At 43.5% G+C, this 15,833-nt stretch overlaps 1 protein-coding gene across 5 annotated transcripts in view; it reads right to left on the bottom strand.

Annotated features, from left to right (window-relative positions):
- Positions 1-14,884, bottom strand: part of Golgb1 (golgin B1) — a 59,272-nt gene extending 44,388 nt beyond the window's left edge. For 2 of the 5 annotated variants that reach the window (XM_038344653.1, XM_038344658.1), the window contains exons 1-7: positions 14,760-14,884; positions 7,584-7,678; positions 6,143-6,295; positions 5,825-5,983; positions 3,877-4,005; positions 2,351-2,476; positions 376-498 (exon numbers count right to left, since the gene is read on the bottom strand). In XM_038344653.1, coding sequence (XP_038200581.1) covers positions 376-498; positions 2,351-2,476; positions 3,877-4,005; positions 5,825-5,983; positions 6,143-6,295; positions 7,584-7,676 — 783 coding nt within the window. In that variant the 5' untranslated portion in view covers positions 7,677-7,678; positions 14,760-14,884. The remainder of the gene's footprint in view (positions 1-375; positions 499-2,350; positions 2,477-3,876; positions 4,006-5,824; positions 5,984-6,142; positions 6,296-7,583; positions 7,679-14,759) is intronic. The other 3 variants (XM_038344654.1, XM_038344657.1, XM_038344656.1) reach the window with 3 other exon arrangements.
- Positions 14,885-15,833: the final 949 nt, after the last annotated feature.

The following is a 15,833-nucleotide window of genomic DNA, read 5'->3' as shown; positions in this document are numbered from 1 at the left end:
CACTTTTTTACCTCATTTTTAAGAAGAATACAAACTGACTTCATCTATTTGAAGTTTTGGATCAGGGTTAGAGCATGAATGACAGCAGTAAATCCACAAATGAGAAAGAAACCAGCCCATTGCTGACTCCCGCATAAGTCCCCAAGTAAATTCAGCTTTAGAGTTCCAAGTTCCAACCTGATGAGATAAGGAAAAAGGGACAGTATGGACAAGACAGAAAATGATGTGCAACGAAAGACACCAATAAGCAGCCAAGGAATGCACGGAGGACGTGTGGAGTGCAGTGGGGAAGAGCAGTGCTTGGGACGTGGCTGTGAGATCTCGATTAAACGTGAACCAAAATGAGAATCGTTCTACGGAGTGTGAGCAACACACCTGCTGCATCTCTGTCTCCACATCTGCCTGGGTCACTAACTGAAGCAGCTCATCTTCATGGAGACGGACCTGGGTTTCAAAGCGGGCGTCTTTCTCTCGGACCACCTGCTGCATGGAACTCAACTAAAGACACACACCAGAGAAACTAGACAAGTTACACTCCAGAGTAGCTCGAAGACAACTCTTTCAGCCTAACCTTCAAAGATGGGCACACAGCACTGACGGAAAGCACTTTTCTAAACCTCAGCTCTGAGGGGCAAGGGTTAGAATGTCAGAAGAGCAAGAGGCCCAGCAGTAACTTCCAGACAAGAGAGAAAGCCTACTACCAATCTCAGAACCAACTCATACATAACTTTAATTAAAAAATCTTCAGATACTAAAAATGTTATAAATATGGGAGAAGATTTTTTTAATTCTGAAAAGATTAGAAAATTAAACATACAAGTGAAGTTAAATTTCTGTTAACTCCTTTAGTATCAAACTCATGCTCAAAAATGGTCCTAGAACCTCACTCCTGTAAATTAGCAATTCAACCATGAACATTATTCAAAATGCTCTACATATGAAAATACAAATCTACTCTTGTGTGGTTTTCAAACTTGCTTTGACTAAAGAACTGTGTGTGTTTTCAAGGGCACACCACCTCCCCAGAAAGCCATGTCCAGCTCTCACTGCTGCAGGCCGTTCTCTTTAATGCATTCTTCTCTGTCTTCCTAACTCTTTCCCACAAGAACGCGGCTTGTCTAGAGTGTTACCTAGCTCTCAGGGATCTTCTCTGTCTTCCACAAGAACATGGATTGTCTAGAGTGTTACCTAGCTCTCAGGGTTCTGTTTAAATCCCCTCTTTTTTTCTGTAGTTTCTATAACTATCATGTTCACAAAATACTTAAAAGCTGATGCTACTTTTATCAATTATATTTTTTGAGATAGTTCTCACTGTGTAGCCTGGGCTAGCCTGAAACTTGCCATGTAGGCAACAGTGGTGTTAAACCCATGATCTGTACACCTCAGTCTTCTGAATGCTAGGGCAATGTGGCTTCTGTTACCACACTTGGCTTTTGGTATTTTGCTTGGAGTGGCTTCTCCCCAGTGGATCTGTTAACATATTTATATACCTTGGTTGCCTTTGTTTTAAGTAACTTAAAAGAATAAAAAAAGTGTAACATTTTCCTATCCAACACTATATATGAAGCACGAAAGCTCCAACAGAAGCTAATAGGATAAGATTATCAATTTCTGGGTAAATAATTCTGTGGGCCCAACTGTCGGCCATTCCTACATGGAAGACACCTCTGGTATCAATATGTCTGATGGCTAAGATCAGCTGCGTGTTGCGTGCAAAGACCTCCGGGATGAAACTGTGGCATGGTACAAAAGCATCCTCAAAGGAGAACTACGGGAAACTGAGAAAAACAGAGTTGAGGGAGCCAGTGCAAGCAGGCTGGCTCTGGCTTCAGAATGACCATGAAGAAGAACGCTGCATCCTAGAGTCATTAGCAAGGGGCCTCATACCCTCTCCACTCCTTTAGTCTATGTTCAGTAAGTAACTTGAAGGTTAAGATGTAACTTCCTAACAGATTTCAATCAGAAAAGAATGGAGCTAATACTTTGATTTCTTTTGTTTTATCTATCTGTTTCCTTTGAGTTCGGCCATGAGCCCATTCCTAAGATACACAATCTCTGTGCTATTAAAATGGAGTATCTGGACCTAAGGAATAAAATCAGCCATCATAAAGCTATGGCAAGTTCACCAACATAAATGGCATTTTTGAGGGGTTCTGGTGTTTCCTACTAAGATATGAACCACTTACCATACTTCTAGCTTCTTCCGCCACACCCTCCTAGGCTTGGCTTTAATATCCTAGCTACCACACTTTCACCTACCAAGCTTTCAAGTCACTGCTGGGATTGACTTGCCACCTGCACCTTTCTGGACCCCATGGATTTTATCCTAATGGAGGCGCTATCATCCTACCTGTGCAGCTTGCTCTGCCTGTGTCTGGCTGAGCTGAGTCCGCAAAGTGCTAATGACTTCTTCCTTTTCTTGAAGCTGCTGCTTCATCAGGACAAACTCCTCCATCTCTGCCGAACTCTTATCCAACTGAAGGGGGAAAATATTTACTTAAGCAATGAGGTTGGCATTCTTAGTTCTTTTGTCTTCTCATTTGCTTTGAAAACCTACCATATTTCCTTCTAATTTCCACTTTAATGCAAAAAAAGAATTTCATTTGCTAATTTTTAAAGTATCATTGACTTGCCAAAGTTTTTCAGAGGAAGACAGGAGCAATAGCAATATGTTTTTCAATTTCTTTGAAAGCTAGCATAGCAAAGAGAGAGACCAATTAGACAGTGAGCAGAAAAACATGGACAATATTAACAATATGTAGGAAGCTATCCTACAAACCTTGGACTAAACAAGTTAGGGCAAATCTTGAAAATCAGGAATTTCTTGGCATTAGAAACTGTAAAATAAAAAGGAGACAGCAATAGAGCTACATCTGATGGTCTCATTCTTTGATCATGGGTAAATGCAGGCCACCCACAGGGAAAAAAAATCCCTTATGCGATCTGTATATATAGAGGCTTAGCAAAGGTTTGTTGCCAACTAGCAATTGCTGCTCTTGTGAAAGGATCCAGGTTCGGTCCCAGCAGCCATAGCTATCTGTAACTCTAGTTCCAGGGGATCTGATGTCCTCGTCTGACCTCTGGGGTATGTAGTGCATATACATACATGCAAGCAAAAACATTCACACAGAAAATGAATGAACAATTACATGATATCATTCAAAAGTCAGGCACGGTGGCTCATGCCTATAATTCCAGCACTCAAGAGGCTGAGACAGGAGGACTGCCACAAGTTCAAGGTAAAACTGGGCTACAATCTAAGGCCTTGCCTCAAAAACAAGAACAAAAATCATGAAGAATAAGGAGCAGAACAATATGCTGAAAGAAATTATAACATTTCAGAGTTAAACATGTTCAAGAAAAATGCACAGGACAGGAAAGGAAAATTAGAAAAGATAAAAAAGTAATAAAATTCATGAGGATGATATAAAAAAAACTCATTTCAGAAGAGAAAGCCAAACACAAAACAGAATGCCTTGAGTTAAATAAGAAAAAGGATAAATCTAAAAAATATTAATCAAAATTGGTAAAAAAATAATACACAACCAAAAAGAAAGGTTAACAGAACATGCAAGGAAGAAAACGAAAGCATCGGAGCTGACCGAATGCTGTGAATCATGCAACTCAAGAGTTTCTGAGAACACATGACCCATATATGAAAGAATACACTGAGCATGTGCAAATGCCAACCGAGAATGCCACACACACATGAAAACTCTAATGAATGAGTAGACATGGAAGTAAGGGGGGGTAGGCAGGGAGGGGCCGAATGATGGGAGATTGCTACTGATTGTCTAGAAAGAGGCATTTACCATGGATATCTGTTGGCTGGTAGTGATTTGTTAAGCTAATAATAACGAGGTGACTCACTCCTACCTTCACGGCTTGTTCTGACTGTGCCTGGTGAAGCTGGGCTTGCAAATGGCTAATTAATTTCTCCTTCTCCTGCAGTTCATGTTTTATCTTTTCTACTTTCATCTCTTCTTCTGTAGAATTCTTATCATGCTGAAAATTGCAATAGATTAAAATCACTTAAGAGTTATAATTAATATATATTTTATCTTTTACACTATTTGCCTTTTAGAGACATTTAATTACAGCTTCACTGAAGTGACAGAAGCACTCAGGAGCCAGAAGCAGGAGGATCTCTCTTAGTTAGAAGCCATCCTGGTTTAGAGTCCCCAGAACAGTCAGAACCACATAGAAAGACCCTGTAGCAAACAAACAAACAAACAATAAAACCAGTCAACCAACAACAACAACAAAATCAAACAACAACAGAAGCAAGAAAAAGAAACTAACAAAAAGGGATGAATTTTGGGCTGGGAAGATAGCTGAGTTTAAGAAAGCTTGTTCTACAACCACGAGGACTAGGGTTTGGATCCTAGAAGCCACAAACACCTGTTACTCCAGCTTTGAGGGATCTGACACACCCTCTTCTTGACTCTGATACCCTTCTCTGTCGCTGTCCATGCCCCCGCCACACACATGCACACATGCACACATGCACACACGCGCACACATACATGCTGCGCTAAGCACACCATGGCACACCATGGTTACAGGGCTGCTGTGACTGACAGCTGGAGCGGACTGGGACGGCTGGACATCACTTATTGAACACGGAGAGGGAATGATGATAGAAGATGCTGGCACGTTTAAGGCCTGGGGGCTAAGTAGTAAGCTAGAGTGAAAAGCAGGGTATAAAATGGATAAATAAAAAAATCTATCAACCCGACTCAAGGAAAGTCTGAAAGAATCAACATGAAAAGGCAAAGGTTAGTGCCCGCCACCACAGCCGGGGGAGAGAGTTGACATAGGAACCATAGAGAAGGAAAATAATTCAAATTACTTGCTTTTAAAATCAACTTTGAGACATTAAACAACCCTATTCTATTCCCCTCCTTCTCGTGCCCCTGCTGTAGGAGGGGCTAAACCTAGGGCCTCATCCACATTGCAGAGGTGCTCTTCTCCTGAGCCACATCCCCAGTGCAGACAAGGAAAAGCAATGTCCCTGAAAGGCAAGGCTAAGCAGGGCACTGGGAGGTAACAAGTGCCCTCAAGGGCTGTGGCTCAGAACTTGAAAAACTCCTCTCAGAATGAACATTTCTGATAACATAATACAGGGGCAGGGGGAGTCGAGGCTGACTTACAACCCCTGTGAGCCACAGTGGTCCAGCAGCATCAGTGTAATCTGCACACACGCCCCCAAAACCTGATGGTCCCTGCTCTCTACGTAGATACCCGAGCATGGCTCCGAACAGAAAGGCGAAGAGGACACCTGGAACAACGCCACACTCCTCTAAGACAGCTTGCTTCAGTCCCTCTGCATCCCAACTAGACTCTGCTCTGTAAACCTTGCCGGCCTCCTTACAGGGACACCAGGGTGAGCCAGGCAACTCAGCTCATAGCTCATAAAACATTATTGCAACATTATTCACTTACAGAAACAGAGAATATTTTTTATTAGTTAAGCAACAAAAGGATTTCAGAGCCGGGGAAAAACCTTAGAGATCACAGTTTTAATGTTCTAACCAATAATCAAAACTCGTCCACAAAGTATATGCTTCTCCTCTCTGTCTCACTCCAGGACTCATGTCTTCCTGTCAGCCCTTTGAGAGTCTCACTGGGAGTCTGGGTAACACCTGCAACTCAGGCCCACATTTCCGTATGCATTTGCTCTCCCAGTGTGGCCTTTGGTCCAAGCAAACTGCAGGCTCGGAGGGAAGGGCAGCACTTCTGATGTATCCCATCCCACCACTGCTGATGGCTGGGGTAGGGCTCCTGGCTCAGAGGACATCGAGTCTCTATCCAGTTCCCATACCTTGGAGAGCAGCTCCGCTGGCTGAGGTTCCGTAGATGTAGGTGAAGCAGCCCCTCCTTGTGCCTTCATTTCTTCGAGGTGTTTGTTCAAAGAAGTCAGTTTCGCTTTTGCATGAAGTTTTATTTTTTTAATTTTGTTATCAGCAGCTTTACGTTCCTCCTGCCATAGAGTAATGAAGACAATAAACGAGTTTACCTAGCACACAACTTGCTCGTGGCAGGCAGCGTGTTATGGCACTGAGGAATAAGAAGCAGGTCTAACGCTCTAAGCGGATAACCTGTCTTTCTCAAATGCTCGGCAAATAGCGAATGACAATACCTGCAGAGCTTCATCCTTCTGCTGGAGCTGAACGTCCTTCTGTCTAATGATGTCTTTCAGCTCCACCACTAACTTCTCTGCTTCAGCCAGGCGTTCCAGAGCATCATCTTGCATGCTATTACTCAATGCCATGCTAGATTCCTGGTGTAATTCCTGGGATTTAGACAGAAAGCAATAAAAATAATGCACAGGGGAAAGGCAGTGACTCCCCGCAGGGACTGCTCCATCCTCACCTCAATCACTGTCCAACTCCTCTCTTTTGAAACTGAGCCCTAACTAATCCCACAGCAGTTATCCTTGCCATTACAATATAGCATTTTGTCTAACTTCGAGTGTTTGTTTTAAAACTTGATTTCTAGCTTATATATGAGTACTGTGCATGTACACCTGCAGGCCAGAAGAGGGCACCAGATCCTATTACAGACGATTGTGAGCTACCATGTAGTTGCTGAAAATTGAAAACTCAGGACCTCTGGAAGAGCAGCTAGTGCTCTTAACTGCTGAGCCATCTCTCCAGCCCCAGAACTTTTATTATCCTAACTTTATCCAAGAGGAAAATAAAGGGAGGTAAGGATTACATAGTATTAAGTAAATGTTGGGAGGAACCCAAAATTTAACATTAGAGCTGAGCAGAGGGCTGGAGATGTAGCTCAGCTGGTAGAGCGAAGGCCAAGCTTGCACAAGGCCTGGCTTCAGTTCCAGGTCCTGCATCAACTGTCATGGATGGCAGCACGAACCTCGGATCCAACACTCAGAAGGCAGAGGCTGAGAGATCGGGAGTCCAAGGTCATTCTTTGGCTAGCTACAGAGCAAGTTGGAGGCCAGCCTGGGATACATGAGACCCTGTCTCAAACAAAATAAATTAAATTAAAGTAAGTTATTTGACAATTAAAACAAAAGTCCTAAACTATTTGGCTTGTCACTTGTCTTTGAAAAAGTTAATGGACTTCTTTTGAATCCTTAAGGGTTGGAAAATACAATGCAAACTACAAGAAAGGCAGACAAATTTATAGAAATAAACAGAAGTTTTCAAACAAAAATGGTGCTCCAGTCCCATTACTCTTTACACTTTCCCCATGGAACAGGAGCTATGTCCCTAGGAGGAGGAAGGGAAGGAGAGGGAGGAGGAAGGGGAGGAGAGAGAGGAGGAAGGGGAGGAGGAAGATGTTAACAATGACTTCTTAAGACAGTTTGGTACTAAACTGGCTAAGCAGACAACAGAGACCCATCATTCCCAGCTCATCTATACTTGGTTTCTGTCCCCACAGCTCTCGGACTAATAGTCCTTAGCAGAGGATCATGTACAGAGTGGCAGTGGTTTCTTAAACATCACTTCTACTTTGCATGACGGAGGCTGCTCACATCCCTTTAGCCTAAGGTATTCTTCTCAGAAGAACACACAACAGAGGTCTTGTTACTCAATCTGGACAAAGTTACTCACAGCTTCTAAGGGAGCTGTCATGTTCTGGTCAGCATTATATCCTGATAATTCATGTAAAACAACATTTGCTAATCCTGATAATCGGTTCAGCATCTCTGCGAGTGAAATAGAAAGAAAATGCAACAATCAGTAAAAACAGACACAGGCTGCTGGAGGGTAAGCAAGCAGACGGGAGCAGCTAGACATTAGTACCCGTATCATCTGTGTGAGAGAAGGGGTTGTCACTGCATTCGGTGTGAGGCCGGCTGTGTGCATGGTGTAGCCGCACCCTGTTCTGCTCGGGTGCCATATTGTAAGCACCATCACTAGGTTCAGTTTGAATAATAAAATGCAAGAACACAATCTTTAAATACAAGTACGTCATTGTTAAGTATGTCTTAAGGGCTGTCTTTAATGCCCTATTTTTTAATTGATAAACAAAAATCTTCAGTTTTCCTTCTCCCAGATTGATCCTTTTCAATGAAACCCCAAGACTCAACAAAATTTCCCTTTTCATGTGTTCTCTGAACCCCGTTCTTTCATGTGGTTTTCCTGACAAACCATGTGATGTCAGCGGAGAGTCACTATCCAATATGGAGTATAAAAATTTATAGCAGTAAATGGCTGAAATCAGTATCCTACGCTTGTTCTGTGCAGAATTAGAAAAAGAAACAAAAGACAACATAAGCAGAGAAAAGGAGATAAAGCCCAGAGCAGAAATCAGTAAACAGAGAATTAAACCCATAAGACAAAGGCTGTGCTCAGAAAAGCTTTCCCAAAGCCCCTATGCTGAGGATTCAGGGCCCTGTGCATGCTGTGTAGACACTCTACCGCTAATCCACACTCCCAGCCATCTACGATTAATTTTAATAAAGGAAATTAACACCATCAGTAATCTTTCATAAAGATCTGTATAAATCTTCTAGTGAAATTCATACTAGACTATAACTTATCAGAACATAACTTATCATTCCATCTTTAAATTTTACATGCCACTCTTGGGAATAAGCAAACAACTGACCGATGGACTCAGAAGATGGCTATAGGCAGGGAAGTGTGAATATTTGTGTGCTTCTTAGAGCCCCAGATAAGAGCAAAGCAAGTAGAGGAACAGCAAAGACCTGCGTGCAACCTGAACAGAACACTGCCTCCCCTGACAATAAAAAATTCCTGTATAATCAAGTTTCCTATCAACCCCCAAGTAAAGTAGCAACAGTCCAAATCAACGACCACCACCAAATGTGGCTTCAGCAGTGCCCATTCAAGAGGAAACAGATGTAGCCACAGGTGTGCAACAAACCAAGCAAAGTGCAGCACCAATTGACATTTGTTCACTAATCAGTGTGGCAAGCACAGTAGATGAGGGAATGGCACACAGACTGCCAGGCCTGGCAGGGCACTTGCAATCCTAGCACCGAAAATGTGGAGGCAAGATCCCGAGACTCCCTGGACAGCCAACCTCACTTATCTGACCAGCACAGGTCCCAGGGAGACCCTGTCTCAAAAGGACAAGGGTGGAGGACCCCTAAGGGCACCCAGGGTTGACCTCTGGCCTACACACACACACACACACACACACACACACACATGCACACACACACACACGCACACACATACGCACAAGTGTGCACCACCTTCCCTCAAAATTATTCAGAAAAAAACAACTGTTCTAACATTTTCAGGCCCTGATCAAGGTACCTAGATACTGATCAGTCAAAGCTGATAATAAAGCAAAGTCCAGACTTTATGAACTTCCTGATGAAAGACGATAACCACCTTCTAGAGTCTTGTCAAAGGATGGAAACTCAGGCCACCATCTGCTACCATCTGCAGAAAACGCAGAGGAGAGAGGAACACACTGAACTACATAACCCATGTGCACTCCTGCGGAGTGTCCAACTCCACAGCTGCAGGACTCATGTTTCTCAATAGACGGTTGTAGGGAAAAGATGGAAGACATATCGAGTGAAAAGGGCAAGATTTTCAAATGGATAATAGAACTAAAAGGAAAGCACAAAGAAGGGCTTCTAGAATGGTCAACCAAGTTATATTTGTTACAGTAACTTATGTAACTATATATTTTATAGTGTGGTTTTCTTTATCTGTATTTTATCTTCATTAATAAAAGTGTTTTTTAAAAGAAAAATTAACAGAAACTGTTAAAGAGTTATGTTTAGAGACACCCATAAGGAAACTTTAGTTCTTATTTTTATTGATACATATCTGCACAGTCCGTAAGGTTTATGATGGTGAGATACATGCATGCGGTGGGTGGTAATCCACTCAGGGTGATTAGCATATTCATAAAGGAGTTTCTAGACTTAAAGCTGGTCTTTGTCACACACCCCGACCTAGAAACACTTACCTAGCTAGCTACTCTCCATCACTTTCAGTTCCTGTTCCCCAACCAATCCCAACTCCATCTGTACTGCAGCCCTGCTGGCTCCACCCACACTTGCTTCTTTCTCTAAGTAGCTTGGACTGTTATGGTCCTACTTTTTGGATTAATGAGAAAATTACTGGAATCTCAGGCATAGAAGTCCTCAACGGTTTTTAAGCCAGAATTTCTTCGGAGAAATGTAAAGACACAGCACATTAGGGCGCAGCACGGTGCCTGTGCCCACCCGGAGCAACAGACCTTAAATATTTTGCACATTATCATTAAAAGATAAGATGGACTGATTGAAAAAGAAATCCCAGAGGCTGATGGGAAGGGGATAACCATCTGGAGCGAGTAACAGCTTTCTGGCTCAGCATGCAGCGGCTTCAACACATTGTGCTCTCTGGGGTTGCTTTACCTGGTCAGCATCAGTTCCTCTGCCTTAAGATGAAGACTAAGAATGGCCAGTTTAAGACAACCGAAGCAGTTCCTGGCTATGGAGCAGAATCTGTAACTGTAACTAAAACATGCATCTGGGAGGGCATCGTTCACGCAGCCTAGAGTTACAGCTCAAAGGCTAGAAATCCAAGCGCAGGAAAGCTAAACGGAGCAAGATGGTGATCCCTCTCTATGAGGCTTGTCGCAAAATACAAATGGTAAATAGACCCATAAGGATCAGCAAACGGAAAACACTGTGGTAATAAATTCACACGAGGAAAGTGGGACTGCTATCATTTTATAGAGCACCAGAATCACAAACAGAGCCCCATGTGAAGACCAAGCGTCTATAAAACAGCAAATAAAAACAAGCTCGCCAAGCTCAACACACACTCCCGGCCACAAGACCTGACACTTACAGGAAGCAGCACCATGGATTCAAATAAAGAGCCTGGGGCTGGAGAGATGGCTCAGTGGTTAAGATCACTGGCTGCTCTTCCAGAGGACCTGGGTTTGATTCCTGGCACCCACAACCATCTGTAACTCCAGTTCCAGGGCATCTGGCATCCTCTTTTAGAGCCTAGGGACACCAGGCACACACAAAGTGCAAAGATACACAAGTGGGCAAAAAGCCATACAAATAAAACTTAAAGTAGAAACAAAAATAAAAATAATTTATTTTCTCAAAGCCTTCACTGTCTATTGACAATTATCTTAAAAATATGAGGCAGGCAGTGGTGGCACATGCCTTTAATCGCACCACTTGGTAGTCAGAGACAGGCAGATCTCTATTAGCTCAAGGTCAGCCTGGTCTACAAAAGCTAGTTTCAGGAGAGCTAGGGTTACACAGAAAAAACTTGTCTTGAAAAATCAAAAACAAACAGACCAAAAAAAAAAACCTACAAAGTATTTGGATGTAGTACTTCACTAGGAAATAAAAAATAAGAAAATAGATGGCACATCCCTAACCACAGGGAACATAGTACAACATGCACAAGAATATAAGCCAAATAATCATATAGCAGAAGTGTACCCTGTGTGCACACACTCCTGCATCATCAATAATTATTCAGCAGAAGTATATCCTGTGTGCACACGTGCATCACTAATAATCATACAACAGAAGTGTATCCTGTGTGTGCACACGTGCATTACTAATAACCATACAGCAGAAGGGTATGCCTGTGTGCACACATTCCTGTAACACTTGCTTTGGAATTTGAATCACATGCACACAGAACATCACTGGGTCACTCCTCAAGTTTATATCATGCATATTTGATTGCATCCCAGTGGTTTTGATTTCTTAATTTTCAAAGTGACCCACAACTGGGTTAGAGTTTATAGGACTGTGTTACTACTATAGCTAGAAAAATTCTATTCGATATTAGGTGATTCCTTTACAATTAGAAAATATTATTAGAAAGATAACATTCCATAATACAAAAACAGATTTCTATTAACTTAGAAATAAATGGTAACTACAGCATGCAGACACAGGCACTGCCAATCAAGTGATGCTCCAGCCTTTACATAGACTCATTTATCCTCATTGTTTAACTGATTTTATCAAAAAAAGTTTAAACTTCCAAGCTAAAAAGATGGACTACCAATAGCCCTAATGTTAGGATGAGTAAACCTAGACACAGGGGATTTCAGTAACTTGCCTGGTAACACAACTCTCCAGGCCTCTTGGTTGGTGGCAACACACAAAAGCATCCCGTTTTCTGAGTCACTTTCTCACCTCACATTCTTCATCCAGGATGAGAACAGGGATGCAGGTGAAAGCGCCGTGTTAGTAGGGATGTGGCGACCTTACTTCGCTGAGTAGTAAGTCCATAAGCCAAACTGACGACTCATAGGAGTAAGCCCTTAAATAGTTTATTATTTTTCCACATATAGGCTCACACAGACATGAGCACACAGACACTAAGAGTGTTCGGTTGCTCGTGACTGGGAACAATCTACGTGCCCTCCAGGGAGGACTGCTAACTGTACTTCCTGTATTTCTCCAAGGGAATGCTGTAGAGTTGCCTGAAAGAGTAGGGTGGTGTGTTCAAAGCTCGTGTTTACTGAACATGGTTTTTATATAGATTGAATTGCTGTATCAAAATTCTTTGTTCAAATTTTGAATATTTTGGACTCTGGGATATTTGTACACATATAAAGAGCCATTTTGGGAACAGGACCTAAGTTTAAACACAGAAATCATTTATAGTCCATATATATTTAACACACAGAGACTGAAGGTAGTTTTACTCAGCTTTTCTAATCATTTGTGCATGAAGTGAAGTTTCACTGCGATGAATTTTCTGTTAGCATGTATTTTTGAGCCCTTCCTGTTTCAGACATTAAGATTAGAGACGATGTATAATATTAAGTGGCAAAAAGATGTATCATGACTCACTTGAGGGGAAATATGTATTACATATGTGCTTTAGCAGTCAGAACGTCTCTTATGAGCAAATAATTTACCTCGCTGATTTCTGGAGTGGGGAAAGGTGACAGAGGTAAGAAGGAAGAACTGGGCTTTACATGATTATACCCTTTGGTTTTGAATTTCCTTTGATCAAAAGCGCATATAGCAGATCCTAAAATAACTAAACTGAGAAGGACTATGATGGGGAGGGGGAGGTGTACCTTAGCAACAGAGGGGTTGCCTAGCAAGCATTCGACTCTGGGTTTGTACCCAGCCCTTAAAGGGAGATGGGGCGTTTTAGGCAGCCCAGTCTGCATTCCACAGGGTTGTTAATAACAGATTGTATGTAATAATCAGAAGTCTTACAAATAACTTATTCCTAATAGGTAAACCAAGAAAAGTTAATGATATTTTATAAACGAGGGTAGTATCTTTACTCAAAATGGGTGGGGGCAGCAGGGAAGGAGAGGTGAATTTTAAAAGTCAGTGAAAAAGTTAAAAAGGAAACCTTCTAAAGATCATTATTTTTAGGAAGGGCTGGCTATATTACAGTAGAATGAAAAGTCCACACCCCGAAAACGTGGGAATCCTCAGAAATGTCAACAGTCGTCTTGAGAAACCAAGGAAGAATCTTTTATGTGATCTTCAAAGTCTGTTGAGTTGGGCCATATTTTTTTATTTTCTTAATTTGTATTTTATATTTTTATAAACATATGTGGCATATTTACAGAGGTATTTACACTATCTAAAATAAACATAAGATATACTCAATAAACATAAAATAATATACTTAGGAGAAAGAAATAGGCTCAAAGTGTTTTACCTATAGCATATGCAATTAAAATTGTTCAGGAACAGTGCAGTCAAATGTAACCGGAGCTAAGAAGGAAGCATCAAACGGTCTTTCCAGGATCAAGGAAGTAAAAGCAGTGTTATGAACACACATCGCTTCAAGCCGGGGCCTTCCTGGAGGCAAGAGTTCTACCATTTGGGTACACTTTCAGCCCCTGAAACTTTTGAGTCATTTTCCATCCCCCCCCCCCCCACCTATTCCAAACCGTTTCACTTTTTCTAGCAGAACATTTCTGGAACCTGACCCTTTACAGCCATTCCGACCATCCAACCCTAATTAACTCATGTTTCTGGAAAGGACTGTACACTGTTAGAAACTCTTCCGCTGTCATCGTGCTCAAATCTGGAAAGTCGTCCTTTGTGTGCTTGGAGAACTTGCAACTATCTCCCAAAGTGAACGTGTTTATTATCCGTGATTTCAAATTCTGTCCCAGCCTCAACACGACCCTCTCTCCACAGACCAACTGCAGAGCTTTAAATAAACCAGGCAAATACTTTCTCCAGTCGCCGAGGGCTCACCCTCCGGTTCGCATTCCTGAGGCGCAGCGACAAACACACCCCCACACAGCCAACCACAGGTCTTTCCTCCAGAACTCCCTTCGAGGTTCTTTTTCCTGCGAACACCTCTGACTCCTGGATCAACTCTCCCTCCTCATCTTCCCAGCCCATTAGTACCAGCAGGATCACGCGTGGGCCTCCGACTGCGGCAACAGCGTTGCCCTTTGCCTAGTCCGAGTCCCGCCGCCCCCGCGGGGCACAAAGTTTGTTCAGGGCCCGAGCTCAGGGCTGGGGCAGGCTCCCTCCCCGTCCTCGGCTGCGTGCCCAGGCTGGCTGACACCGGCCGCTCGGACGGACACAGGGCCACGCACGCAGGACTGACCGGCTCGCCCGCCTCCGGGGCTCCCCCGGGTAGTAACGACCCTGCTGGCGGCCCGGGTGTCTGTCCCGAGCCGCGTATGGTGGCGGAGGGCACCGGGCGGCCACCTAGGCCAGGCGGAGCCCCAAGGGGCGGGGCGGCCGGTTGAGCGCCGCTGCCCGGTGTCCCTGGCCAGCGGTCCGCGGCGGGGCCGATGCCGAGCTCCCCGCGAAGCCTGCGGACCACACTCACCTGCAGGTGGGCGCCACCGGCAACGCCGGCCGCCCCCCGCTCGACCTAAGCCACGTCAGCTCGGGAATCCCAAACTCAGCGCCTCCGCCGCCGCGCCCCTGGGACACAACCACTCTCCGTGGGACGGAAGACGGGACTGAGACGTTGGCCTATCGGAACTGCGCACGGACCGTTACCATGGCGACCAGGCACGCCTTGTTTGTAACCTATCGCGTCACAACGGCAGACACCAATCAATGCCCTAAAATTTTCCACTTCCTCAAAGGGTGAACCAACAGATTCTCAGTAGGAGAGGCCTGAGGGATGAGTATGTGTAGGGTGTGACCCGGAAGAAGATCCAAGAAGGCCGGGCAATGCCAAGAGGGTGGGTATTCTGCAAAGATCAGGTGTTTGCTGTGTAGTTTGGGAGTTCCGGTTTACCTTAATTTCTTAACTACTACTGTTCCTGCTAAAGACTATGGCCCAAGCTTTTGAGGAGATTTTGGACTAGGGGCACCAGCTGTTAGTATTGGGATTTGTGTGAGAACCAACCCGGAGTAGAGCCTGAAACTTGGTTTAGTATGGCTTTTTAACTTTGTGATGAAAAAATGAGAACCAGAGACTCGGCTAGTCAAAGACAACAGCAATTTAGCAACAGTCAGACTACAACCTGACGTCACAAGGCATCCTTTGCTGGTATCGCTCAGGATGTGAGAGTAAGAGACAGTGAAGAGTTGGAAAGTGGCGTTTCAGCTGGGATAAGCAGACAGAGATTTAAGGGCTCAGGCTCTGGGACGAGTCTGTGAGGAGCTCCAACAAGAGACAGATAGCACTCAAATGCTCCTTCATTCGGCCGGCGGCGGAGGATGCAGAAATCTAGCCAACTCCTAATGATTTCAGACATTCTTCGTAAGAATGTTACTATGAATTTATGGAATTTCATTATACACCAAACACTCAGCTAGCCCATTATATTTGCAATCTCATCCTAATGATCACACAATCTCGAGGCTCAAATAGTAGCTCGATAAGGCATCTCTTAGCTGCTTATTTTAAGTTGTATATTTACTATATATATTTGCCACCTAACATAAC

This window comes from Arvicola amphibius, chromosome 10 (assembly GCF_903992535.2).
Source record: "Arvicola amphibius chromosome 10, mArvAmp1.2, whole genome shotgun sequence".
NCBI classification, from domain to species: Eukaryota; Metazoa; Chordata; class Mammalia; order Rodentia; family Cricetidae; genus Arvicola; species Arvicola amphibius.
The sequence above is the reverse complement of the archived record's forward strand: the minus strand, read 5'-3'. Positions and strand labels throughout refer to the sequence as shown.